The sequence below is a fragment of the Hippocampus guttulatus genome, chromosome 14 (assembly GCF_054856545.1).
Source record: "Hippocampus guttulatus isolate MCC_2025c chromosome 14, RoL_Hgut_1.0, whole genome shotgun sequence".
NCBI lineage: Eukaryota > Metazoa > Chordata > Actinopteri > Syngnathiformes > Syngnathidae > Hippocampus > Hippocampus guttulatus.
The window spans coordinates 10,516,983-10,544,920 of NC_141274.1; the positions used below are offsets into that span (position 1 = coordinate 10,516,983).

At 45.5% G+C, this 27,938-nt stretch overlaps 2 protein-coding genes across 5 annotated transcripts; one reads left to right on the plus strand and one right to left on the minus strand.

The window, feature by feature from the left end:
- Nucleotides 1–242: 242 nt before the first annotated feature.
- On the minus strand, nt 243–19,608 carry LOC147194992 (MAGUK p55 subfamily member 7-like). The gene is made up of 18 exons (XM_086129391.1): nt 19,563–19,608; nt 18,797–18,891; nt 18,097–18,174; nt 16,900–16,980; nt 15,198–15,332; nt 13,529–13,610; nt 12,921–13,006; nt 11,699–11,773; nt 11,096–11,292; nt 10,948–11,006; nt 10,762–10,773; nt 9,772–9,825; nt 6,564–6,737; nt 4,310–4,390; nt 4,119–4,212; nt 3,864–3,972; nt 2,787–2,930; nt 243–1,996 (listed from the first exon to the last, which is right to left on the minus strand). Exons 2-18 carry the CDS (start codon nt 18,887–18,889, stop codon nt 1,766–1,768), a joined length of 1,785 nt encoding a protein of 594 aa, XP_085985517.1. The 5' UTR covers nt 18,890–18,891; nt 19,563–19,608; the 3' UTR covers nt 243–1,765.
- Nucleotides 18,599–27,615, plus strand: LOC147194993 (WW domain-containing adapter protein with coiled-coil-like). 4 transcript variants are annotated; one of them, XM_086129397.1, is made up of 13 exons: nt 18,599–18,920; nt 21,745–21,778; nt 22,074–22,263; nt 22,557–22,648; nt 22,823–22,932; nt 23,120–23,214; nt 23,558–23,818; nt 24,814–24,930; nt 25,113–25,261; nt 25,370–25,479; nt 25,580–25,763; nt 25,987–26,114; nt 26,198–27,615. In XM_086129397.1, the coding sequence occupies exons 3-13, from the start codon at nt 22,167–22,169 to the stop codon at nt 26,265–26,267; spliced, it is 1,413 nt and encodes a 470-aa protein (XP_085985523.1). In that variant the 5' UTR covers nt 18,599–18,920; nt 21,745–21,778; nt 22,074–22,166; the 3' UTR covers nt 26,268–27,615. The 4 variants fall into 4 exon arrangements, with proteins under 4 accessions (XP_085985523.1, XP_085985520.1, XP_085985521.1 ...); XM_086129394.1 differs by lacking the exon at nt 18,599–18,920 and adding an exon at nt 21,020–21,339; XM_086129395.1 differs by lacking the exon at nt 18,599–18,920 and adding an exon at nt 21,020–21,339 and having other exon boundaries at nt 25,388–25,479.
- Nucleotides 27,616–27,938: the final 323 nt, after the last annotated feature.

The following is a 27,938-nucleotide window of genomic DNA, read 5'->3' on the forward strand; positions in this document are numbered from 1 at the left end:
AGCTTTGGTCAGACATTGAATGTATTTTGACAAAAAAAAAAACTTTCTGGACAGTCTCGTTCTATCTCAAGAGATATTACAGGACGTTTGGCAAAAGTCTGATGATTGCAAGTGCACCTTCATTGTGATGGATTATGTTTTTGCGCTATATGGACACCATTTTTTTTTTCAGCCAAACCCACTTCCATGACCAACTTTTGAATTAAACATTGGTCAGGTTTGACTTTTCTTCAACCCCCCCCCCCCCCCCCCCCCCGCAGTCTTCATTCTTCAAATCGACACCACCTTGTTCGAAAGCCCTTTCAGTTCTATGCCTCCAGGTCCATTTTGCCATGTTGGGTGATTTCGGTGCGGAAGAACCTGGCAGATCTTGTCAAAAGTCTTCCCGAAGGAGTGCAACTTGTTTCATTTGACTTCCACGTTCGGTTCCTGGGGGTCGGTTTGCTCGGCTGCTGCGACGGGCAGTGTAGCTCTGATTTTCCTTGCTGCAGATGAGTGATTGATGCAGCGCGAGACACACAGTCTTCATGCGGCGACATTTTATACGGCAGCATCGATCCCGACTTTGCTGACGGGCCCCGATCGCGAGCCAGCATTCATCGCCGACCACGGCAGCGAAACCACAGAGCGTGTAGAAATGAAGAAGGATCTTCTGCTTCTGGGTCCACGTTTTCATGTTCGTGCGTTTATTATCCCGCCACGCAAACCAGACCTTTGACGCCACGTTGTGTTTCGTGTCATTCAGTGACCAGCGTATTGTTTAGCATTCGTCGCGTTTCGGTTGTCATGCTTTCGAATGGACACGATGGAGCCAAACGATCCCCTAAACCCGCTGACGTTATCGTTTTCTGCGTCGTGTTTGAAGTCGGACGGGTTTGCATTGGATCGGGGCCGCTTGTCTTAATGGCATCGTTGTGATCTCAGAAGGCGCCTGCAGATCGTCAGCGGCGTGATGAAATGACCCTGCCGCGTTCTGCTGAGGGCCGGGCTGCGCGTCTGCCAATGGAGAGGCTGTTCCTCTGACATGTTGTTTGGAGCATTTTGGGGGGATCCGGGCACATTGTGCAACAAATCCATCTTTCCTCCACTTGAACATTGAGGACATAGTGTAGAAATAACGAACAACTGATGTTTTGTTATTTTTTTCATGACCCCTGAAGCCTAATTGCACTTTTGCGGCGCCTCGACGCGCTTGTGTGAATGTGTGCTTTTAAGCAGTGAATTTATCACGACAGTTTTCGAGGACACTTTGTCATGCGCGTGCGATGTTGAGTCTTCCGCAGGATTTAAGGCAACGGTTTCTTGTCTATGCCTCAAAATTGTGCAGCCTCCGCGCCCGCTACGAATTATACTTCAGTGCAGCAGCGGTCCGGATGATTCCATGCTGATGTTTGCCACTTGGCAGGGAAGCGTGACACTCTGCCGCAACTCTTCCCAACTTTTTTTTTCCAACTTAATGGTTCGAGCCGACGTTATTTCAGCCAAATGCCAATAGAAAACTCACACTGTGACAAAAAAAGAAAAAAAAAGGTTGTCTGGTTACCTAATTAACTATGCAGCGTGTTCAAGGACATCTCGATGGAAAACTCATCTTGCAGTGATCACATGCCTTGTTTACAAATGGGGGAGAGAAAAAAAATCGAATATGACAGAAATGAATACTACAAGCAGAAATGGTGAGACTGCAGCTTACTTCTGAACACATTCGGAAGCGGCGGTGTGTGGATTTCCCCCCCCCTTCCATCATTCCCAAATGACCTCAAGTTCAAATCCAGCCGGCCAAAAGGCCACAACTCCTCCTCGCCTTTGTCGGCGAGGAGCAAAGCCACTCCGCCGGTATCCAGCGGACGGCCGCCTCCCGCAGCCGCTGGAGGTCCGCCTTCAGCTCTCCGAAGGCCACGGCGACGTCTCCGTTAACGATCACCTTGTCAAACATGTGACCGTGCTGGGCTTCCGTGGTTTCGGCCGAGTCAATCATATCTTCAAAATCTTCCTCCTGTGGAAAGAAAACAGTCCACTGTTTATTTTGGCCGGGAGGATGATCGATTTGGTTATCGCGAAGTCAATTTACGGCCGCACAGAGTGAGTGCCGGTGATGGAATAATAATGGGGCCAAAAATACGTTGCGGCTTGGCCTCAAGGTGACCAAACATCCTCCGGGAAGTTGTTTTAGAAAACACACATCCACATTGTGTGTCCTTCCTTCCTAAAATTTCAGCGAGCCATACAAACATGCGCAACATCTTGCTCATAAGGTCTGTGTCAAAACTCACCAAAAAAAAAAAAAGATCATCATCATCACTGCATTTCGTCTGACAACATTGGAAAGAAATTCTAGGCAAAGTTGCGGGCCACTCTTGCGATAAATGAGCGGGTCAGATCTCGCCTAAGGTGCTTGCGTTTTGACACGGGTGAGCCCCACCCACTGGGACGTGGCACATGCAGAGAGTTGAGAGTCAGAGACAGTTTCGCAGCAGCGATTCAGAGTCATCGTTTTTAACGAGGCCAAGACGCGGTCAAACAGTGAAAGAGACCCACCCACTTTTGCGGGAAGGAAATGCTGTTTGCTAAAATTCCAACAAATTCCAAAAAGAAAGAAAAAAACCCCCCCTCAGACTTCATACCAAAAAGTCTCATGACCCCCACCCCCAACCCCCCTTGTCTCTTAAATGTCTATCACGTGCAAGGCGTGTCATGTTTTGTAAACTCCGATCGCCCTCGCGTGCCCGAGAAGAGCACCTGACTGAGCAGAACAACCGAGGCGATGTATCGGGTATTTTTCTTACTGAGAACATCCTGACTTGATTCGGGTCCTCTTCGTCACAGATGAATTTCGCTCTTCTCCTGGTGAGGCGCAACTCCTCGATACGCGGGGGTTTCACAAAAACCACGTAGGGTTTCAATTCAAGTGTGTAGACACGCTTTAGTTTCTGGTGTGGGGGGGGGGGGGAAAGAGCAAATATAGGGTAGCCTATTGTGCTTCTTGTAAAAAAAAAAAAAAAAAATCTTTTTTTAAAGTGAAAAAACAACAACAAATGAAGTACACAATTCGAAAAATAACCACGTGGTAAGTTGCAGCGCTGAAAATCATGTCTCGACTTGACAATGGAATTTCCAAAGTCGAATGTTGCGAAGGAACCTACGTAGCATATCTCATGAAATTTTGCAATTCAAACCACAAATGTCACGGAGGACATTTCAGTCAGCACGGAGTCGGCTGCTTGTGGCTTTTGATGAGACGGCGTTTTGCTGCATGCTCACAATTTGAAGCTCGCAACTCGTGGACTCGTATGTTGCCAAAATACTCACTTTACTATTTTGTTGTTGTTTTTTTGGCTCATGCCAAAAGCAATGAAAATATTGCCATCTTGATACCAAGGAACATTGTTGAAGTGAGTTGAGGAACTTCATTTCGACAACAGCTGCCATCTTGGTGCGAGGGACCTATGCCGCAGTCAGTTGAGGGGCTTCATTGAGACAAAATGAATGCTTTGCCGACTTCTTGTGCCATCTGTAGGCAAAAGGGTGCACGTGAAGTGGTGCGCCGGTGCGCCTTGAGCACTGGAAATGCTCCAGTTTAAATCCGCCATTGCGCTTTTTGCGCACTCAGAATATTTCAGGCCAGCCTCAATTCAAAGTCATGTCGATGTACAGTCTTACTTTTATGCTTTTATTTTGAAGTTGACCCTCACGGCGCGTTGCTTAGTAGCGTATGAACAACAGTTGTTGCGCTTAGTAAATGTCGCTCCGAATTTTTTTTCTGTAGACAGAATCTGGCGTCGCAATGTTCTTTTTTTTTCACCACTATTAACTCTTCTTCAGTTCAAGTATACACGTCATGGCAGACCTTATCCGATACTTACACAAGGATGTACATCCAGAAGGCACACTTTGCCCTCAGCCATCACCCGGTAAACCGAGTTCAGACTCGTTCCATAGTAGTGGCCTCTGTACGTCCCGTAGTCTATAAACCTAAAGGCAGACGTTCACGGGGGCAGACAAAGACATAAAAGTCAGAAAGGAAAAAAAAAAAAGAAAGAATAATGGTCTTTCCTTTCAAAACACAGATGAATAGTATGGAATGACCAACACACATGTCAGGCTGCAATTTCATGTACCTGCGGTTGAGAATGTCCTCTTCAAATTTGTGGACGGATACAAAATGATAATCCATCCCTTCGGTCTCTTGGCTTCTCTTCTCACGTGTGGTGTCTGGAAGGGAAGATGTTGGCAAGCGGATGACAAAAGCCCGAATAATAAAAGGGGCTCACAGAGGGAAAAATGGAGCGGATTGCCTTTTTGGCCTTACATGGTACGCTTGTACCGTAGAGGTCAGGATCGGAGAGCAGGAGCCTCCTCTTCAGTTCATTAACGCCAACACCGCTGGGTCCTCAACACAAAGAGCAAAAGTCCGTGCCGTTATGTTTTGTTTTGGGGGGGGGGGGGGGGGTTGGTCACGCCAGATTTCGGCATCTATGTGCTGTCATGTCAACGGAATCCACATTACTTCGGAATCTACTGGCCATTTTTATTTCAATTAAATTAGCGTCTGGACTGTTTTGCGAACTAACAATATTTCAACTTCATCCTCACGGGGCCCGAGAGCTGCCTTTAAATGCCATCAGCATTTTTTTTCCCCCCCGTCCTCTCATTAGTTGGTCGGCGCAAAACTTGTTACAGCCATCATCGACTCGCAGAACACATTTGAGCAATCGGCGCACGTGACCGCATTGAATAATGTCCCACCATTCGGTTTCTTTTTACGCCACTTATCCGCTGAAGCCTATCCCAGCTGACGGCGGCAGGTGGACTACACCCGGAATTGGTTGCCAGTCAAATCGCAAAGGACATAACGAGCATTCGCGCTCACATTTAGGACGACTCGGTGACCCTAACGCGCATGTTTTTGCACAGCTCTCACTGCTGTGATGCTCTCCAAAATGGCAGCATCGCCGTTGGGAAATTCCTCTTTTGACTTGAATTTACACGATAAATAAAAAGACTTCATTGAGCAGCAAAAATTACTCTGCGCGTGCCAGTGAGCACTGACGGTTTCTTCAACAATAAATCCAGCATCGCATCGGTTTGGTGATCACAGCGGTGCATCTGCGTTTGCCATCAGAATAAAAGAAAAAGTGAGCAGAGCAGTCAGACAGACAGAGCTCTCATTTCATGCTGTTTTTAGTCTGAGAACCATTCTCCAACCGGACTTTTTTTGGGGGGGGGGGGGTCTTCCTGTGCCACGATTAATGCCCTTGTACCCTCTGGAAAATCCATAGCGTCTGTAACATCTGCAAAGTTACACCGTATCAATGTCATTACTGTGTAGGATGTACAGGATAAACACAGGCGCAGGCACACACACATATGTGTACGTGCACAGACACACACATGCACATAGGAGCATCTGGGATTTTCCTCTCAAGCAGGTTTCTGCCGTCCGAGATTGCATCAGACTCTTTGGAGTGCATACGAAAATGCGGATTCCTGAAATAGCTGCCTTTTCCATCCCAGTGTCGAACGGGCTCAGCGCATTACAAAATCGAAAGTTTTTAGGACTCTCTGCCCTCACGCCGCTGATGGCTTTCTCAGCGGCGCTGCGGAACCGGAGACGTGCCACAATCGGGACGTGTGGAGACTGTCAACTGACCTTTTGGCTTAAGAGACATGACATTTAACACCAGTAGTCGTTTTCACCATCCGATGCGGGGCATAACGGATGATTGTTTTGTTCGATGGCTTTTCAACCTGGGAAAAGATTCTCTGGCTGCTTCCCGCGTGAAGTCTCCGGGTTCAGGGTTTTCCCGTCCATAACTTTCAATGCCAAAAGGCTTTTTTAATGATGACCTCTGGCCCTCGCTGCAGACGGTGAAACCCAGTCCAGAGTGCGGGTAAACTCCAACCCAATTAAAAGAGATTCAAATCCAAGCTGCGTTCGGTCTTCCAGTGAGTCGGAGCACTTGGCTGACATTTTGAGGGGTTTTATTCCCAATCAATTCATTGGCCTCTGTCCTTTCATCACTCATGTTTCTGGCTTCCTGTCTCGATGGGTTCGGCTTCCTTCTTCTCCTGCCATCTCTTCGCGCTCGGTATAGGTTGCCTTGTTTAGCGAGCGGTTGCCTACAGTTGGGCCACAAGGTTACGTGAAAAAGACCTTAGGCGGAGCTCAACGTAAACTCTCAAGGGAACAAAAGTACATAAAGCAGGCCTGCAAGGATTGGCAGAGAAGCGAATCAGGGGTGGGCCGGCGCACAACTTAAAATAATACAAACTATTCCGACGTGACGTTTTTCTGACAGTGTTTATACGGTTCTGATGGGAAAGGTTCACTCTTGCATTCATAAGTAGGAACATAAATCTTAATCAATGCCTTATTTTCTCCCCTTTGATCAATTTCAGCTTCAATAACTGCGGACTTTGCGGTAAATGAAATGCGGGGCAGGCAAGGGGGGCAGGGGGCACAGTTGAGCGCACGGCTAATTCTATACAAATCGAATGTTTCGTCGGGATGAAAAACAAAACATTCCTGACGGGAATCATCAGCATAGACCAGTCCTACTTACCAACCAAGACAACCAGACGGTGTCTTTCTTCAGAATCTTGACGGTAAGGGATGACTTCGATGTAGGTCGGTGGACAAATAGACTCCTGAACTCCTGAGCTCCACCTTTTGGAACGTGCTGCTTCTTTGACCCAGTTGCTCTTTTTGCCCAGCCGGAAACTCTTTCTTAAACCAGCTGGGATGGTGAGAGAGAGAGGGAATGAGAGGCCTCAAGCTTTGTCAATCAACTCGTGAGCACTATCGATTCATCCATCCATTTTCTGATCCGCTTCTCCTCACGAGGCTTGTGGGGTAGGGGTGTGTGCTGAAGCCTTTCCCAGCCGTCTTCGGGACACCCTGAACCGGTTGCCAGCCAATCGCAGGGCACACACAGACGAACGAGCATTTGTGCTCACAATCGCATCGAGGGACAATTTCCAGTGTCCTGTTAACCTGCCGTGCATGTTTTTGGAATGTGGGAGGAAACTGGAATACCCGGAGAAAACCCACACAGGCACACGGAGAACATGCCAACTCCGCACAGGAAGGCTGGAGCTGAAATCGAAGCCCTCACCTTTGCACTGTGAGGTGGACGCGGTAACCAGGCGAGCACCGTGGCCTGGTGAGCACTAGCGTAGGTCAATTATGTCATCGAAGGACTCATCTATCCATCCATCCATATCCACTTTATTTGTTTAATTCCACACCAATGGGCAATGCGCGCATGTTTTTTGGGATGTGGGATGAAGGCTGAAGCTGATGTCCAGTTATCCCTCACTATGTGAAAGCGCTATATAAATCAGCATGTATTGTATTGTATTGTATAACACGGTTCACCTTTCACGGCTTTCCTGTTTCACAGAATTTTTCCCGTGCAGCCCCCCCACAGTGCATTGTGTTCTGCGTCCTGACTGGCTAAGGGAATGTCGACTCGAGCATGAGCTCTAAATGAGAACTCTCCATGCTCGCGCACCTCTCGGTCTGTATTTAATTTCCATTATTTCATTATTGGAGGCGATTCCAAGTGAGCGGGGAGGCCTTGGAAATGGAGGTAGTCTGCATATGACGGCGGTAATTCCCCTTAAATGAAAGATTAAATCGACTCATTAATCACGCTGCTTGTTTGACTTCAAATCCACTGTGGCACAATCGCCAACACTTTTATTTGGCCAGTCATTTTGGACCGAGCTAACTTTGATGAATGTTTGAGGTGGCTCCAACTTTTAAACAAATGTGACCTCAAGACCCCTTTTAAAAGATGTTACGAACAATGCCTTATAAACCATTCCCGCCCCAAATCTGTTGCCAATCGGCATTTTCCATCAACAGTCATTGGCACGAAAAAAAAAAAAAGTGAATATTGGACAAGAGGGGGACTCAGCACCCCCCCCCCCCCCGAATAAAAGAATAAAAGTGTGCCCGTGGTGATTTGTATGCAGCCTGACAGCCAACGTCTGCCATGCGCCTGCGGTCTGGCCTGTCTTTGTCCGCACGCTCCCTTTCATGACGTTAAGTACTGCGCGGCGGTGATGTCGGCCGGGCTTACTCTGACATGGGCTGTAATTTGACTTTGTAAGCATATCTGTCTGTTTCCTCTCCTTACACCGTGACAAGCGTTTGGTTACATGGCACGCGAGTTCAAGATCCGACAAAGTGAACCCCGTTGCTCAGAGTCAAGGCAAGTTCCAGAAGAAAAACATCCTGTCATTGTCACTGCGGCACTGCAATTGCCCTCTGTGACTGAGACGCTGTCGACCGGAAACTTTTTTGGTTTTTTTATAAGTAACTGCTGTTGTGTCTATTTTGCAGGATGAAAAAGACTGTAGATTTCAGATCCACACAAGAAGTCATTGGATAGGTCTGACGACCGGGAAAATTCTCGGCTTGTTTCATCTTAACCAGAAACGGTTACCGGGAGCCGGGAATTCCACGATGTGGACAGCAAAACAAGAAGGAATCCGGAACATAGGATAAACTCTTCTAAAAACTAGAGAATACCCTATTGGGCATCGTCCAGTTGTTTGTCGTATCCAAATTTTTGACTGGTACGCAATGCGTATGCACTATCAAAGCACTAAACAAAGCGATAACCCGGTCACCCCGAATTAAACGGTTTACTGCTTCTCTGAGGAGGCGGCATAACTTGATAACATTTTAAGAACGCCAAATTCCATTTTTTTCAGTCTCCAGAGGCTTTCTTAAAATAGGGGGAAGGATGGAGAGCAATTTCAGGGACAGATGCAAAATGTCCAGTTCAACAATATGCACGGCCAAAATGATCTGTCATGATCAAGTCATTTATCGTTGACGGTAAAACGAGGTACCGTGTTTTCCGGCTCTATAAGGCGGAAAATACGGTATACGACGTATAAGGCGCACCTTCAATGAATGACCTACTTTAAAGCTGTTTTCGTATATAGGGCGCACCACATTATAAGTTAACCATCCACTAGATGGAGCTAAGGGGAATACAATACAATGCAGCTTTATTGATATTGCACTTTCTCAACCGCTGAAGCTGTCTCAGAGCACTTTACAGATCATTTAAAAAACTACATCCACGAAATCAGAATATTGATCCATATACAAGGCGCATCAGATTATAAGGCGCACGGTCAGCTTTTGAGAAAATGTAATGCTTTTGGGTGCGCCTTATAGGGCGGAAAATGCGGTACTTGTATTGAATCATTTTACCACTCATTACGCGGACTGAATGAGCACAGCAGTGACAAAATCAAGGACATCCTGAGTCCTTTCTGCCCTCTCACCACACCGAACCAAAATAATGCAGTCTCTTGGACCCATCCGGCCTGAGACGCGATTGAATAAGTGCACGCTGCTATTTGCACGTCGTTATCATGCAACTTGCAAGGTCCTGGCTGGATGAGATATTTTACAGTCGGGAATGGCTCCAGTCGCTCATGTGAATCGACTTTCTTCGCTCACGTGCACGCATGGCAATCGGCACAAACATCATCTGCAATCCATGAGCTGGAGACAGATGGGGAAACTGGTGGGCTCCAACCACATTTGCTGTTCTGGTCCTTTCCCTTAAATCGTTAAAGCCATAAAATGCTTCATCAGATGAAGCGGCCTCATATATCTGTTTTTCTTGGTGACTGTACTTGTGACTTGTCATGTCCAATTGCCCCAACTTGTATCGTGCTCTGTTGCGCAAGTCCTCTTTCCAATATCATCGGGATTTATGTGGAACAAGTCAAACATCTTACCAATGTGGATTCCAGTTATAGCTCCATAGTCAACATCCTCGTCAATTGGAAAAACTAGAGTGGGGGAAATCACGAACATCAACCTCTGAAATTTCACACTCAAAGTATTAGCACATGTTCAAACTCAAGTCGACAACTATTTTGCTTTGGAAATTCTAATTATGGTTGGATTGAGAAACGCTATCCAAAATTTAGGAACATTAATAACGACATTACTCTTAGAAAGTGGTTGAAACATTCCACAGAATCATCCCACATGTTGGGGGAGAAAAATAGAGTGGCAACATTGCAAGATGACTTGTTTTGGAAATTAAATCCCAAAGAAAGTCAAACAGTGTGATTTCAAAATGGACATGTACAGCGGAACCCCAAAAGCCGATTGCTCCGTACAATTTGGAATACAAGCAAAATGTTGGTTGCCCCAAACGTGAAACCAAATGGCAAATCGCTTCTCACGCTTCTACTGGGGGAAAAAAAAAAACCCACTTGACTACCAAGAGCTGAAAACAAAGTCCATCTGAATCCAAGTAAAGGTGCGCTACCGCCATGTCGAGTTGTATGTAACTATGGCGCTACATTTAAAGGGAAGGAGAGGGGCTGCTTTGATTGGCTAAGATTAAAGTTAGCTGTGACCACTCCTACAACAGCGCAGCTCCCCTCATTACCTGCATAGCCCTTCCTTTACTCATCTGTAAAATTACCAACAGCAGAGTTGCGGTGGATTTATGCTGGTCATGAATACAAAGCCCTCAATATTTTCTTTTCCTAACCAACAGCCGCACATCCGGTGCACTTTTTTAGGTCCAGCAATGCCTAGAAAGCATCAGGTGAGAGTTGCACTCTTCAAACACCTTCCTGTTGGCTATTATTTGCACGTCTTTGCTGTCTCGACCAGCATCACGTCGTGGATTGTTTTGACTTTGGAGGTTCTACTGTATTTTGGATTCCCAATTGTTGTTGCAGGTCAATATACGTGTAAACTGCAAGTACCTTTGCCCTCATCTGCAGCGCATGTGGAGGAAAGAACAACAGTGAGTACAACGGAACAGGTGTTTTTCTGACCTGAACTTTTCCCCCCCACACACGTCGAGCGTTCGTATTTAGCTTATGGGCTGGAATGGAAATGTGTTTTGCTCGTTTTACCGGTGATGTGGAAAGAAAATGTTCGCCGATCACCTGCTGCCTTGACTTGTTGTCGTTGGAACAAGGTTTGGGGTCGCTGTAGCGCGACTCTCCTGAAGATTGTTCATTGCAATTGGTGCCGGTTCAAATGTTGGTCAAGCAAAAACGGTTGCACGAATAACCAAAAGATGGAAAACATCACCTCTCCTGGAGCTGCTGCGAGGGGATAAGCCCTGCTCGTGCGTTACTCCCGCCGACATGGCACGCTTGCCACCAGGTGTCATCCTCCGTGGTGACGATCTGGAGGATGTCGCCTCTTTTAAAAGCGATGGCCGCGTCCTTGCACGGGACGGCCGAATCCTCACTCGGGCTGTAGTCAAAGAGAGCCCTGACAAACAGCTAGGAAAAGAAATTTCTTTTTTAAAACGACGACACTGACAAATCTCACAATATCTATCTTTAGACGTATTTGTTTCCCGACTTGGAAAACGATCACAGCCTCGTCATTCGACGCATAAGCTTAGCATGGCTCTGAGAAATGACCATCGGCACCGACGATCATTTGTCTTCGTCCGTTGCAATAGAGTCACTTGAGAGTTTCCACCAACTGTCGAAATCGTATGCATAAACGCACTGGTGGTCTTGGGTCGAGGCTGTCACGATGCGGCGGCGGCAAACACATGACATGACACTTTTCGTAATCTCCTTTTACTGTAACCAGATGGGCAGTTGTGCGCATAAAAAAACCACAATGCGGGGCTCATGTCAAAAGGAAGACCACAAGAGAAGATGTCATTTATTGTACCTTCTTGGCGGATAACTCTTCTTGCTCGGAGAAGGCAGGAACAATGGTGAATGTCACGTCACCCCGAGAGCGTGCCTGCACACCATTAGTGACAAATTAAAGGAACGCGTTCAAAGTTCGGAAATATGTCAGTTTGTTATTTTGTGACGCCGGTTGAGTGATACTCCTGTTTTTGTTCGCGGGGCATGAAAGTGCAGCTGGGTGACGTTAACTTAGCGTTGAGAAATAAAGCGGGGGACAGGGATAAAAAAAAAAAATCTTAGGCAGACCTAGATCTGTCAAACATGTCAACAAAAAAAGCGGGGAGTAGTACCCGCAGATGGGCAAAAAAAAGGGAAAAAAATGTTTCAAGTGTCTTTCTAAAGTGTTTGGTCAGCCTCACTGTAACTTGGCAGAGTTTAGAAAAGGCTACTGCAGTGATTCCAAAAGATGATTCCAAAAGAATTGTGTTTTTTACATTTTTTTTATCATAGTCATGGAGAGTCTTCTAAAATCTGCCTTATGCACGTTCCGACTCCGCAAAGTAATTGTATTTTACGGCTTCTATTAGTCTGCGGCTTCTTTCTGCACGGGCATAGCGCACCAAAATATACAAACATCCGCTCAGCGCGACAATGAATCATTTGTATCTAACATGTATACGACTTTAATTTTCTCATATGCCGTTTTTCTAAAATATTGTCCACGTGATTCATATGTTTTTATTTGCCAGCCGTCCACACGTCTGCATTTTCCAAGCTCAATAATAAACATGAAATGTCAGGCACATTTCATGTAAATTCTGAGGAAAAGACCATTTCTTGGCAAATTCTCTTCACTTTCAGAATCCATTAAAACCTTTTTCGTCAACGCTGAGCTTACCATTTCTTGGCTGCATAGCTTCAAATTCCCAATGTTTCATATTTTGTTGCCTCCATAAAAAAGACCAAACCGAACATGAAATTAATCTTACTGACACGTGTTGTTTGTGTAGCCAAAACAGGAAATACTTTGTATGCTCTGTCTTGTGTTGTAAAAACTTGTAAAAACTCAATGAGACATTTTGCGTCGTGACACAACTACAGGATAGTTTTGTCAGAAACACTATCCAGTGTGCTAAATGTGGGTTATTCTTTGGTCAGACCTCACACTTTATACTCCGGCCTCGATTAAAGATGAATAAATTAAAAAAAAAAAACACACACACAAGGCTGGCAACACGGTCATATAATCTGAAACGAACCAGCAGAGGAAGAATTTCTTTCGGCTTCCTGCGATCCACTGCGACGCCGTTGACTTCTTTTAGCTCATCTCCTTCGTGAATCAGGCCTTCAGAGTGGAACGTACGGTAGATTTCATGAACAGCAGTCAAGTCCCGTGGAAGGCACTCTTTCATTAACCACGTATTTGTACCAGAAAAAAAAAAAAGACTCAAGAAGTCCAATTAAAAAAGTAGCAGAATTATCATTCATGATACTACTACTCAAAATTGGAGCATTTTCACACGCACTCTTGGTCGCATGTGTGCAAAAGATTATCCTGAGTGATTACTCTTTGGTGTGGGGTGTGTTAAGAGTTGAGTGTCTGTATTGAGTGTCTCCCAAGTCATTCACCGCAAACGAAATGACACGGGGAAGAGTTTGCTAACAACGCGGTCACCAGATAAGCTAGCAGTTAGCCTCGCTTCATCTCCCACTTCTTTGTATATTTTGTTGCAGTCTGGATGCCAGACTTATTTGTACACTGAAAACCAACAACTTGGGAGTCAAAACCAACGGTACAAAACAGATTTGAATTTGGGGACTCCAAAATGTATCACTGACACTTCCATAAACTTGAAGCGAAGCTTACCACTCTTGTGGGCAGCGCCTCCTCGCATGACCCTCGCCACCACAATCGCCCCGGTGGATTGATCCCTCTTAATCGTCGCACCCTCAAGGGTGTTGATATGTGGGGGAGAAAATACGATGAGTTCGAAATAAACTAGATCGTGAAAATAACGTGTTGCAAGTCTCATTAGAAGTCGCTTCATTCCAATGAAAGATGATTTCTATCGAGGCGGGGACCATTTGCAAGACGCCAACCACATGCAGAAGGTGATCCAAATCTGCATTATTTTCAATAGACAGTAAAAGTCATGAGTGGAAAATGCATCTTGTGTACTGGACAACAATCGTCCCAGACTGGGGTGTAGTCCCGTTGTGTGGAAAACTGAAACATGTTGGATCAATCAAACCGAGCATGTCAGACAAAGGTCACGCTCTTTCCAGTTGGGTTTTGGGATCTATACAAGCGTCTGTTCCCCATTATTGGGTTGAATCTTCACTCGGAGAGCAAAGAAAACGCCACTCATTAGGTGAATTGCCGCATTCTCCAATTTGCGCTCGACGCCAATCATATTTTTCAGATTAGTAAATAAACTCACTTTGAAGAGGTATCTTTCAAATGAGCGCGGCGAGCATTTTGTTGAAATCTTCCACTTCTCTCAAATCCTCTTAACAGATGTCAAAAACATTTCAAGGGGAGTCAGACGATATGATAAGAAACAAATGCTTTACTTTTGATGAGGATCCGTGGGGCTTAAATATGTTGCGGCCATTTGCTAATGAACTACTGGACCCGCTCGTGGAACAAAATCTGGGAAATGTTACTCACAGCAGACAATCACTAGAAGAACTTTATGAAGACCTTGATCGACATTTAAGTCCACCAAATTCAGGTCCTTTTCATTTGAAAGGGGAACAACAAATTTAGAGGACTTTGTGGCCTTGGTGGAGTTGTGTTCTTTGAACTTTCATCCCTGTTTGGTCCGGTCCCACCTGATCCAGGAAATTTCCAGATACAAGTGACAATAGTTTGGACCACGGCGGAATAAGACATTCTGGTAGGACCAAGAAAATTAGTCATGATTAAAGACCGGCCTTGAACGTTAATTCGTATCAGACGCAGCACAGGAATGATCTCAGTTAACGTTAATGCAAAGAAACCATCGAGTGATTTCAACAGCGCTCGCCAGACAAGAATATTCAAACTCGAGTGACTATCAGATGAGATCCATAGAAACAACAATTTTTACGGCGCTACAACATTGCTGAGAGAACATTTGCTTATGTTCACTCGGTGCGGTCTTGTCGGCGTCCCCGCCCCCAAGCTTTTATGCTTTATGTCGTGACATCGAGCAACTTTTACTTTGTGCCCATTTGACAGCACGACATAATTGTAGCTGCCAACTTTGACCGCTTGAGCTTTACAGTGCCTTCAAATGTCTCGTCGCAGAATGTGGCACGCTTTGGAGAACAATTATCCGAGTATATAGCTGTGTGAATAGGAATAAAAAAAATGGATGTCTGGTTTGTGTGCAGTAAGTATGCACAATTAGGACAAAATAAGAACACGTATGCTTTAGGCTGCACACCACACTTTGAACTTGAATTCTTACTAACTTAAGCAAACACTTCATGATCATAGAAATACTTTTGGGGGGGTGGGGTGGGGGATTGTACAGTAAATAGCTACTGACCAGCGGCTCCTTGGTTTTGACCAGACTGACAATCTTCACTGAATCTTCTTCCTCGTCAATAATGCCTTCGGGTACTTGAGGTAGAGTCGGCTCGTAAGCTCTCTGAGCTACTACGTCATGGACGTACAGAAGACTCTGTCCAAAAAAATAACAAAACCACAGCGCAATGTGGAAGATGATCGTTTGGCCTCGCAACATCTAAACAATCTATTTCGAACGTGCAGGCGTATAAATTAGAGTCGGGAAGTTGGGTCAATTTAGAAAAAGGTGACGAAGCCTTACTGACGACTCAAAGGCATTTGAATGAATGCAAACATTTGAACAGGTTCTCCTGGCCTGTCTGATCGCTGACAGCGAAATGAGGACAAACGCGGCACTTTCCGCTAGCAACATGCCAAATGTGATTACGTTTGGAATGCGCGACCAGCTTGCGGGCCACCTGAAAGAACGCCGCCGAGTGGGTCCGCTCAAACACCGTGTCTTACGTCACGCGTTGAGCGCAGAACAGTTGAATATAAACATTGTATTGGTGATATGTTCGATGAAGTGCCATGGCCCAGACAGGTACTCAATGTGCCCCGTCGACGGTCCTGGATTTGTTGCAGGAAAATGTTGCGCTGTGCTGGAAGTATTCCCGATGCAAATTTCGACCATTACCATACAGAGAATTTAGATATCTGCCCGTCATCGTGAACAATGACCCAGCATGTCTGTTGGCTGGTGGACTTGTTATCGCACTGTACATCGACAGCCTCTCTGCTGAGACGCCGTTATTACCTGAGATGTCCCTGTGACTACAATCAAGTCCCCCCCGCCACCCCCCCCCCCCAAAAAAACTTTCATTCACACTATATTGAACCATGGCGTCTCTCCTAAGTATGCTTGCGTACCCGAGCTTCAAGCCAAGAACAAGCAGGTCATTAAGACTGTTCAAACAAACTTGCTAGTTGTCAGTTCACTCATTGGACGATGGTGTGAGTCTGTACACGAGTCTGAGTGGGCCTCCACATCAGTTAACACTAATAAACACGACTGAGAGGTTCGGCTTGATCGAAGGCAGCAACCCCCTCATTCGGAGAAAGAGAGGCAATCAATTTGAACGTATTTATTATTTCACATGACCCGTAGAAGAGGGAAACTGTCGGAAAGCAAGTGTTAAAAGCATTTGATTGCACCGGTCGAAGCTCGCGACGTTACACTCTCGCCGGGAGCTCGCAGGTCAGAAATCGGGCCTTCAGGTTACACGACAATGTTTTTGACAACTTCTTCAATTGTTCGTACAACACACTTGCGAGACAGAATCTCCGCACAAGGTGCATTTTAAAGTCACCTTCCAAATTAAACACGCTTAGGGAATGCGTGAACTGAAAACAGAACTGCAGCTAGCCGCGGGCTCATCACCAAGGAGCCGGAACTCCAGGTCGCGCTCCATAGGGGGGCTCCGGTGAACCGGGTTTTTATTTATTTTTTGTTAATCATCACAGGGGGTCTGTGAACCGCACTTTGTCTTGTCACTCACCTAGAACCTGTTTACCAGGGGAATAAAGCCCCCGGCAACTTAGCTCCTAGGATTCTTGGGACACACAAATCCCTCTATAACGAGTAGATTGAAGCAAATATTAAAAATAAAAATAAAAAAAGCAAATATGTGTATGTATATAAGAAGGCTGAACAACTGAGGCCAACTTCATCAAAACTGCACCTTGACGTGAGGTTTACGAAAGAGGACGAGAAGGTCTTTGACTTCCTCTCTCCACTCATGGTCAATCAGATCTTCATAGAGCTGGAAATAGAGAAAACACAGCGCGCACTTGAAAAATGGCAGGTTATATCGATCCTGTATTTAGCTCCAATACTGCAGCCTCGCGCTCAACTCAAGGTGCAATATGGGCGAGGCGAGAACCGGAAGATTGAGTGAAATTGAGCCCCGTTCAGACGACAGCGGCATCGGCGTTCTCGACGGGCCCCATTCAACTCGCCGCAACTCACGTCGGCCATTGTAGGAAAAATAAAAACGAACCGCCGGCGTCTTCAAGGCTACGCGACAGCTGCGGCGACAGATAAAAAAGAGCAGCCTTGACCGACAGGCGGCCAGTGTCTGCGCGCAGTCGCCCGCTTGTCAAGCGTGTTACTGTAATGACTTCTACTGCTTCAAGATGTCGAGGCGCACTCTCGAGACGCAAGTATGAAGGTCATTAGTTTCCACTGTGAGCAAACGGGAGCGTCTCTGAGGGGAAACAGGCCCACGCTTTGGCCATTCCAGTAGGTCCTGATGATTTAAGCCAGGCAGAGAGTGGCTGTCGGATGAAATCAGGAGCAATAAGAGTGAGGCAAGGATAGGAGTTGATGGTCAAGATGGAAAAAAAAAACGGCAAGAGTTGCTCTTCGTATGACAGGGTAAACAGGGTGAAGAGAACGCATGCTGGGAAAGACCACTATGAGTATTCACGTTGAACGTGTCGATAAAGAGGTGGCTAGGAAAGAAGATGATGCATATCACAGATGGGGTGTGCCACTTTGGGCAAACATGGTGAGCGTGTGTGTGGGCCCTGTCACTTTGACTTAAATGTGAAATTAATTGTGGTCCTCCAAAGTGAAACATTACACAAAATGAGTTTAGCAGCCTGCACATTGTCCTCAGTGACCGAATTCACCGCATCCAGATTAAAAATGACGCCGTATCTGCTTCCAGACACAATTCGCAGAGTTTAGGGATACAATTTCCTTTAAAAAAAAATCCTGCGCTCCATTCATTGCTTCTGCGTGACAGTAAAGCGATCTGTTCGGAGAAGGAAACTATTCAAACCATGACAAATCTTTCCCGATGCCTCTGCAGTCATCCCGTCATCTTTCGGCAGCGTGATCGTCTGCAAAAGATGTTTGGGGAAGAGTCGCTTACATGCGAGGCCAGTCCGGCTGCACACTCTTGGACGGGAGCGGGTCCTCGTTTCACAAAGTGCCTCAGCCGCTCGTGGATCTGTGGGGAGACATTCAAAGTATGAACAATAAATATATCCCCTGCGCTAAAAGTGCATGCAATTGAACGTACTTTTGGAACTGCCACAGGTGCGAGTCAACTACTCAAATGTTCATGACTCAACTTAATGCTACGCGAAAAAGCCCATCACTGTCGTCTTTTCCGAGTCTTTATTCAAATTTAATGTAGTGGTGATTCATTCATCAATGTTCTTTTTATTAGGGAAATATTGACTCTTCCAGACGCTGGAAGCTGGAAACTGGGTCAGTTTGCCGGAGTTTACGGATTACACAAGAACACCTCTCCTCATCAGTCTGACATCTGCCCCTGATGCATTGCTCATTGCTCAGTGCTGTGTGTACGTAAGTAAAGATGTATTTGTTTTTAATATCAGTGCATCAGGTCACACATTGTGTGAGTGTGTGTGTGTGTGTCTTTGAAATTTACCAATATCGGGACAAATGAATGCTGCTTTTACTCTTATTTGATATTTAGGGCCTGATACGCAACATTTTGGGTCTTTTGAATGGAATGCCATATGTTTACATGGTGAAAACAAACAAAAAAAATCAAGAAAGTAAACAAATGTGCGAGAATCTTTTTAATACAAATATAACATCACCTTAAAAAGCAGGTGGAGCTTCTTCTCCATCAACGTGCTGTGGAGGAAGCGGTAGTCCTCCTCTTGGTCACTTTGAGACACAGTGCCAGACATCACTGTTGGAAACGGAAACGTCAGAGTAAAGGTACATTTAAAATGTTAAGATGGAAGAAGTCCCGTGATGAAAACAGAAAATCCCAAATGTAATTCTTTGCAAATCAATGATAGAGGCGTAGGCTCATGTGGCGCACACCCCGCTCCAATTCTGACATACCCTCTTTATGCTGAAATATTTTTTCACACTGAAAAGTAAAACAAAAAGAAATCAATGAAAACTGTGATTATTTTTCAACAGTCATTTAATTTCCTGACATGAAATATGTACTCAACAGTCAACGATAAGATAGGAATGAATAGTTATATATCCCAACTTGTGAGATGTTACTGCCCCCCACTGGTTGTACGATATAGCTCAGCAATTAATACATTGTTGGAAGGTTCTTGTGTAAAGTTACTGTAAATGTCCAAACCAGAGTGAGACGTGTTTTTAAGTAAATAGTTCAATGAAGTTATACACAACTGCAAACGCACTTAAAATAATAAACAATTTGTAAATGTCAACCTAGCTGACTATTTCAATCCAAATGGAGCGGTATTATTTTAGAAAAGGCAGATTTTTGAATTGTACAGTATCTAGTTAGATATAGTGCATGTGGTCATATTGCAAGGGCTCGCCTATGTGCACGCCATTGTAAAGTGAAGCAAAGTCATGCAGAATCACGCTTACCAGTCAGGATGAGGATGCCGATCACACTGTTTTCCACACTCACTTGCACAGGATTGTGAAGTGTTTGAGCCAGATTGTAGCACAGACTCTTATTCGGTCAATATATGTCAGTGCTGACCTAAATCAATCCAGCAGACAATCAATACACCAATGTGGTGGTGAACATAACAGCCTACACTTGTTCATTTGCCACACTAAAGAAAAACACTTTTAGAAATAGAGCTGAACCGCATCAGAGCGGGGATGGAGTTTTTTTTCTTAAATCAACTAATTCAGTTTTACTATGATCCAGTTGGCTCAAATGTTCAGCTATTCATTAAAAAAAGTCATTATGGTCATGGGTGAATTGTAGTCTACCCCAGCTGGATATGGATGATTTTATTTATCTCGTGCCAATCCAGAAGTTATCTCAAAACCATTTACACATCGACCAAGTCAAGAAGCACAATCCTCCTCCTCCATGATACACTGTGGCACAGACGTAGAACAAAAACATCAAAGAGAACATTGACTCTATGGGGCCATTGTTTGCCTCTTTGCTGACAAGGAAGAGACAGGGGAGAGAGACGGAGGACAAATCAACTGTGAGACAGATGTGCTAACCTTGCAGCCTCACAAATTGTAATATATTTAAATATTTTGCTGGTTGATACGTTATGCATCAACTTACGTTCACAGGCCGAATACTCACACCAATGAGAGCGGCTACAAGAGCACTATTTAAAAACGTTTTTAAAATAACAATGCTTTTATTGAGACTGCAAAAATAGTATTAATCAAACAACATGTTTCTATGGTTGTGGATGTAAGGGTGCTGGGCCACAAAGGCAATTGCAAGCATTGTGATGTAATTGTATCGGGTTCATATGAATTTTGTTAACTGCATTGACAACCAATGCATCACAAATGGAGTAAGTCAGATGGAATGTTGTGTGTTGATATTGATTAAAATGTGGTTCATTTTTAAAAACCTAGTTGTTGTTGTTGTTGCTTTTGCTGTTGTACTGACTTTACCGACACGCTGTAGTTTTCTGACGCATATATAGCATTTATTTTTTAAATTCTACTATAAGATGAGGCCGACTAATATGAATATGCAAGGCATTGCTGAACAGAGATCAGCTGACGTGGGTGTGTCGCTGACAATCGCCACAGAGGCATCATAGCACTCTCTCTTTTCGGCTTCGTCATGTCGTCCTGTGACAGTGACACAAACACCGGAAATACAATATTTTCTTCAACATAAAGTATACTGTTGTAACGACCAATATAGAGAAGAGAAGATCATCAAACAAATATCATCACATTTGAATGCTAATGATATAATGTTTGTGTAACGATATTTACATAATTTTAACCTATCCCAATATGTCTGATGTTTTATTTTTTTGCAACGCAGTCGAATGTTTATTTTGAAAGAAAAGAAACGGAACTTGGATTCCTGTGGAATTCGTCCTCGTCCCCCCGTCACTGCTGCGTTCTGCTTAGCGACATCGACTGAGCCGAGTTTAACGTGTCTATCTGCCAAATGATGCTCGTACGGTGGTTTTAGCTCAACACCACCCGCTATGTCGCGCTGGTTGTCGGTGCATTGCTTTTAAATCTTTGTCCGTCTTAAAGAAAGTGAACCAGGAAGCTTCAGAAAAGAGCCGAGAGCAGAGCAGACAGACCGGAGGCCACGGTTCCCCCCACATCTCGCTAACACACACATACACGCACACATCACTCCGGCCTTGATGGTGATGTATGCAAGGAAACCAGCAAGAGTCAGTGATGGGTAAATGAAGCAATATCTTCAAACTTGGGATACATCCCACTTTAATATACGCGGTTAATCGCTGGCTATGTTGTGTTGTCTGGTAGCGGTTAGCCTCTAGTGATACATGCTAACAATTTGCACTCGGTTCAGAGTTGCGGTTGCTTCCTGAAGCTTTACCGCTAGCTCAGCATCGAGGGAGTAAAACAATCTAAATTGCGAAGCTTTCGTGAACACACTAAGTAATAAAATAATACCGCGTGTTCAGATGTAAGCAAAAGACCACTAAACAACCGATGCTATCCCGAGTTAAGCTATTTTGGCTATCGCATTTTAGCACCTTTTCATGATTTATTTCTTGATACGTATTGACTGTCAAAGGAGACAGCAGTGATCTAAGAACACTATTTTTTGTTGTCTACACAGGTGCACCGACAGAAGGGATTCCCAGTCCTATCAGGTATGAATAAAAGAGAAAACCAATCAAACGGGCCTCCATCAGTATGACGGCGAACGAAGACAACTTACTATTACACGTTTGACATAAATTGCTCGTTTTGGTGCTGTTGGTACATTTTACCACAGACGCTTGTCAATATCAACATAACATTTGAATAGCTCTCCTCAAATTTGGGAACAAATGACACAATAATAGTGTTTTTGCAAAGGTGCCCATTTACTATCCTTTTTCCCTGCAATACCTAATAAACATCAGAATCCAACTAACATGTTTTCCCTGTGGTTCTATTTTCCAGACCCATAAATCTCAGCCAAAGAGCCAGACCAGCAGCCTTCACCGTTACGACAAGGTGCGTGATGGCCCATCAGAGTCCACGCCCCCTTATAAGATGCTGCGGCGGTCAGATGAAAGTCCTGTCAGCAAACAGGGAGACGGCACAGGGCACGGCAAGGCCAAAATCGCCCACACTGTTCGAGCTAAAAACGGTAAGCCAGTATCTGGGAGTCATGCACTGGCTCTGTTTTTCGAAAACATTTTTTAAATATTAGGACTGCAACCCTACCACTTATTTTTTAGAGAGAGTACAAGTACACGTATGTGTATTTGAGCACTCATTGAGAGGCAGAGCTCGACACTAACCTTTGTGTCGGTAGCAATGTTTTCAATCGGTTGCATATTTTTTTCCCCTCTTTTTTTATTCCTCCATATTGAGGGCTAACATTTTATGCGCGGGTCGTTTCTTGCATTTGCTTTTACGTTCTGAATGGGTTTGTTGCAGGCACCAGCGAATCTCCTCATGAGAACTCTCAAAACAACAGTTCCCACCATGGTGCCGACTCGCATTCCGTTCAGAGCAAGCCCGCAGAGCGAGTAAGATGATGCCCAAACGTTCTCTTCAACTTAGTATACGCATACACCAAGGGCTAGGCGTTGCTCTCATTGGGGAAACGCTGCCTTCCAGAACACATAACATCAGTATTTAGTCTTCTCCTATTTGGCTGTCATAATAATGATGAAATATAAATGCTCTTGTGTTATGACCAGGACCCAGCCGATGACTGGACAGAACACATCAGCTCCTCTGGGAAAAAGTACTACTACAATTGTCGAACTGAGGTCTCTCAGTGGGAGAAGCCCAAAGACCTGTTGGAGAGGCGAGCCACCGTCGATGAAATGCAACCATTGAGCTCAGCGTCCTAAACCGAGAGTTTTATCCCCCGCAGTTAGCGCGTGACAAACAAGAGCCGTCGGTGCCCCACCCGAACCCGCCGGGTGTTTGCGCCTCATGTCCCAACGCTTTGTTTCTTACATGTAGCAACTGCTGTTTTGCATCTACCACAGAGAGCAACGGCAGAAAGACCCGGCCAAGATGGCGGCCAACAATTTCCCCAGGGACATGGACTACAGACAAGAGGCCTTGCAGGACAAAGCTACGAGTAAGACAGAAGCCCGCTTCAAATCGAATGAAATGCCTCAGCCGTATCGATGGATGCTGTCTTTGCACCGAATGAGATACGTAACGCCCTCCACCGATCATCGCCAGACAGACAACTACGTTGAAGCCATGTTGGTGGCGGCGTCATGCTTTGGGCTCTTGTTCTTGAGCTGGAACTGGGTTCTCAGTCAAGGTGGAGTTCCAAATGCTTCATCGGTGTTAGGACAAAAGCTTCAGGCTTTACTTTGGGTCTATCGGAGGCACTTTGTGTGCTGACTCCCATTTCGATGTGGCTGGTTATTACCGATCTTTAAACATAAGCCCGCATGTTGTTGTCTTTGCAGAGAACACTTCCGGGGACCAGTCAAATGCGTCCATTTCCGTTCCCGCATCCTCTTCCTCTCAGACCCTAAACTCATCTTCCACCACATCGACCACATCCTCTTCGTCCTCTTCCTCCTCCACCGGGCCGTTAAGTCAAAGTGCCCAGTCCTCATCACCAGTGCTGCTCCAGGACCCGGCCCTACTGCGCCAGCTTCTGCCCGCACTTCAAGCTACGCTGCAAATGAACAACGGCGGGATGGACATGGCCAAGCTCAATGAGGGTGAGAATGACAAATGGATTGGGCCGAACCTCTCGCATTTTCATTAGCGGCTGTCATCTTTCCGCTCTTAGGATCTTATCGAATTCAAATTATGCATCTTGTTCATCCATCAAGTGTCAAAAAAGGCTGTCGGCGTTGTGCCGTTACTCACACGCTGAGTCTTGACCATAAATTGATTGTACCGATGAGTTCCAAGTTCACCGCTCAGGATGAATTCATCAGAACCAAGTAATTTGGGGCTCCTTCCGTCGTTGAATGCGTTCTCGCTGACGTGCACGGCTTGCACTCACGACATGGCTGCGAACACAGAGGTGCTTGTTCACAGAACAATCCATGTTGACGTGACTTTTCTAACAACCATTTTTTTCAAACCAGGCACTCGTGAGTTTCAATCGCAACAAATCGCACGACATGAGAGGATTCATTTTCCACACTGTATTCTGCATGACAACAAATGAGTCCCTCGTGCTGAACATTTCCAAGTGCACATACGTGTCGGCGTTGCAAAGCATGTTGGAAACGTATGACCGCAGTATGTGCTTCCAAGCCACAACTATTTTGCTGAGCTCCGCCAAAAGTGAGGGAGGTGGAAGATGGAGATTTCCATTCGGCCGAATAAAATTCATGAAGCACTACAACATGGACGATTAAATACTTGTTTTACACAAAATGAATTGGCCATTTAATGACGTACGAAGACTTTTCAAAACACCCATATGTGTTCAATTCTAATTCATTTAGAAAATATTTATTTAATGGGATACTTATGGATGTTGAAACTTTTATGTCAGCTCCTCCCCCACCCCCCCTTTTTTTTCCTCAGATAATCAGATATACATATTTGCTTGTAAAAGTTGTTTTTTTTTTTTTACGGTAACTGTTGCCGGTGACATTTCTTCCATCCGTTGTCTTTTCAAACTTGGCTGTAATTTTTTTTTTTCCTTCACTCACCTGTATGTACGTGTGTTTGCGTTGCCTTCTTCCTTCCCCCCCAGTCTTGGCAGCCGCCGTCACCCAAGCTTCCTTGCGGTCTGTGCTTCATAAGCTGCTCGCGGCCGGACCCGCTTTCAACATCACCGCTTTGCTCTCAGCCGCTCAGCACGCCAACCAAGGTACGACCTCCACGCTGTTCCTCACCATCTGCCCATGCCAGCTCAAAAACCTCTTTCAAAGGTCCCGCTGTCCTTTTTTTCATGCCTTTAGCGTTCTCAAAACCCCACCGTGTCGTCATTGACTTTCAAGCGCATTTTGCATTTACTGAAAGTGAACCGCCGTCCTTCTCTGACATCTTCAGCGCAACACTCCAGTCAGTCACCCGCATCCCTGACGTCAGACGCCTCGTCGCCACGACCTTACGTGTCACCGCGCAACGGCACGCCGCAGAGCAACCAGAAAAACCTTCTGAGTGTTCACCAGAGCGGCATTGCGTCTTTACAGACGAGGGTGAGAACCGCGACATTTTCCAAAGAAAATATTGAATTCACCTATTTGTGACAACCCTCCTTTTTTCCATATCTCCCGTGCGGGTGTCACATGTCCTCTCACCCGCAGTCATTTTTGTCTCTGCAGGGCAACGCATCTTTAGCTAAACAAGGCGGCGCCCCTCCGGGTCAGACCACGGAAAAGCATCCCGAAGACCCCAGGACTCTCCAGCAACGGAGGTACAAGTGAAATGCGTTGAATAATCGATCCCATTGTTCTGCTTCCTTTGCCAAACATTGTGGAAGTTGATCTTTTTGCACGTTGTTACATCACCCGCAGCCAGGAGATTCTCTCCTCTGGGTCAAACACAGCCGGTGCAACTTTGTCCCAGCCCACTTCCGGCGCAACTGGTCAAAGTCAATCGGAGGCTCCCATGTCCTTCACCCCGTCCCTGGCAGCTCATTTTGATGAGAATCTCATCAAACATATTCAAGGATGGCCTTCCGAGAACACTGAAAAACAGGTAGAGAGACAGCATTGTCATACTGCGTCGGCATCCTCCTTTGGTACGGAAATGTGCGGCATTTTTACTCGACTCCAATTACGTTGCAAGAATTAAAGTTAATGAACTGTACTCCGGCTGTCGTACTGAAATGTCGATGCGGCGTTTTGTTTCGCCGGCGTGAGAGATGAAGTGATTGCCACGCCGTTCTCTCCCCTCTCAATAAACACGGTCTGTGTGGCAGGCGGCCCGGCTGCGGGAGGACATCCACAACATGGGCAGCCTGTACATGTCGGAGCTGTGCACCGAGATGAAAAACCTTCGCTCCCTGGTCAGAGTCAGCGAAATTCAGGCCACGCTGAGGGAACAAAGGTGAGGCCGAGGTGGAGGTCAAGGGATTAACACCCACGCTCCTCTATTCTTAGACTGACTGTCCTCTTGCACCTTAACTGCAGAATCCTGTTTCTGAGGCAGCAGAGCAAAGAGCTGGACAAGCTGAAGAACCAGAACTCTTACATGGTCTGATGGACCCGACGGGGGTCGGATGGCTCACAATGTCGAGAAAACGGCCCGCCAGACGAGTGCGGCCGCTCTTCCCTGCTTAGTGCCCTCACAAGAGCGAGTGAGCGAGGCTCTTAGACAGCCGCGACTTTCCATGGGGCGACAGTCATCATCCTGAACCTGTCTGCCATCACCCCCCCCTCCCCCCCTCACCCCCCTCCTTATCCCATTCCCATGCGAGTCGCTCTGATTGAAAAGGTGAAACGATGGCTCACCGAGCCGGACACCGAGGACCTCAGGCTCTTTTCAAACGGCACCTTCTTGGCTCGTGTTTAGCGTTTGGACTTTGTTTTCAGGTGCGTTTACGAGTGTCTCATGGATCCATGGTCTTGTCAGTCACATCTGCCTTCCAAGCCTCTCACGTGGATTTTGGTTGAATACGTCCAATGAGTCACGCGTCTGAAAATGTATGGCTTCATTGGCAGTGATGTTACTCTTGTTTTCTATTGGGTTGTTGTTGTTTTTTTTTTCTTTCTTTCTTCAGAGTAGTCACCATTCCATTTAACTTGCAGCTGATTCTCATATCGTGACATGAGATGAACCCGACATTTCTAAAGTTCAAGTGTTGGTATTTCAATTCATGAGGTTCCACTAAGGCCACTGCAATGGCAAAAATCAAGTTAGGAAGTCTCCAGATTCCTGATGTTTAAAAGCCATTTGGTGGGGGGGGGCATACATTATTTGGACCTAGTACAGCTGCTAGTATAATGAGGTCAATTTAATGTGATTGCTTGATCAGTTATGCTTTAGATTTGCTTTTTGGGTTCTTTTTTGTTTCCCGAACACGCGAATTGGGGACAAATGTTTCATTCCTTTTGTGCTGTCTAGCAAGTGAGTGTAAAATAGCAAAGTGACTGAATTAACAGTCATGTAAATTATTGGTGATTAAGTTTGTGCTTGTTGTCATACTGCAGAACCTTGTTGGAAATACTTTTTTTTTTCATTGAATTTTGCGTTTTTGATTGATTTTTCACTTTGTTATACTGCAGTGACCGTTGAGTTCAACAATTTGACTTGCAAGGCTTTATTTGTGACTTTTTTTTTTAACAAAATGTTTTTGCTTTAAATATATTCGGTCACTGAACAACTCGGAGCTCACGTTGAACTGCATTTGTACACACCCAGAAAGCAATTTATTTTGTCTTTCAGCCCTTGTCCCTCCCGCTTTTGTTCCGTAGATTTCACCAGATTATGTGGTGCACACTTTTTCTCGATGGGGCGGGTTGGCCGGCCTGACTGTAGGAGTTGGCGCGTGTGGGGGGTGCCAGGACTTTGTATTCCGTACAATATGAGATTAAAATATAATACCACACTTAGAGTCGCACAGTTCTGCTGTTCAAGATGGTCATTAAGGTCATGCCTGCGTGTGTGTTTTAAGAGGACGGAGAGGAATTTGGTCGTCTCAGTTCAAACAGCGTGTTTGGAATGCTCGGCTGCCAGTCTTCGGATGACAATTTCAACGAACCACTCAGAGAAAAAAATCCTTTGCGGAGTTTTGTGGTCCGTTTAAAATGACAAATTATCCTTTGTCCACAAGGTGGTGCCAATGAGCAGGTTAGCGTGCTGCCATGAATGGTGAAGGCTGCTCCCGAAAACAGTCAATTGTTGAAAGCAGAATAACACAGACCACCACGA

Bases quoted from the DNA above. Each gene is read 5' to 3' on its own strand.
- LOC147194992 (XM_086129391.1), bottom strand. From the start codon at position 18,889: ATGTCTGGCACTGTGTCTCAAAGTGACCAAGAGGAGGACTACCGCTTC. The intron at 13,007-13,528 runs GTAAGCTTCGCT...TCCACTCTGAAG, and splicing joins AGGCGCTGCCCACAAGAGTG to GCCTGATTCACGAAGGAGAT. The intron at 6,738-9,771 runs GTAAGATGTTTG...TCACCATCCCAG, and splicing joins TATAACTGGAATCCACATTG to CTGGTTTAAGAAAGAGTTTC.
- LOC147194993 (XM_086129394.1), top strand. From the start codon at position 21,299: ATGGTGATGTATGCAAGGAAACCAGCAAGAGTCAGTGATGG. The intron at 24,931-25,112 runs GTACGACCTCCA...TGACATCTTCAG, and splicing joins CGCTCAGCACGCCAACCAAG to CGCAACACTCCAGTCAGTCA. The intron at 25,262-25,369 runs GTGAGAACCGCG...TCTCACCCGCAG, and splicing joins TTGCGTCTTTACAGACGAGG to TCATTTTTGTCTCTGCAGGG.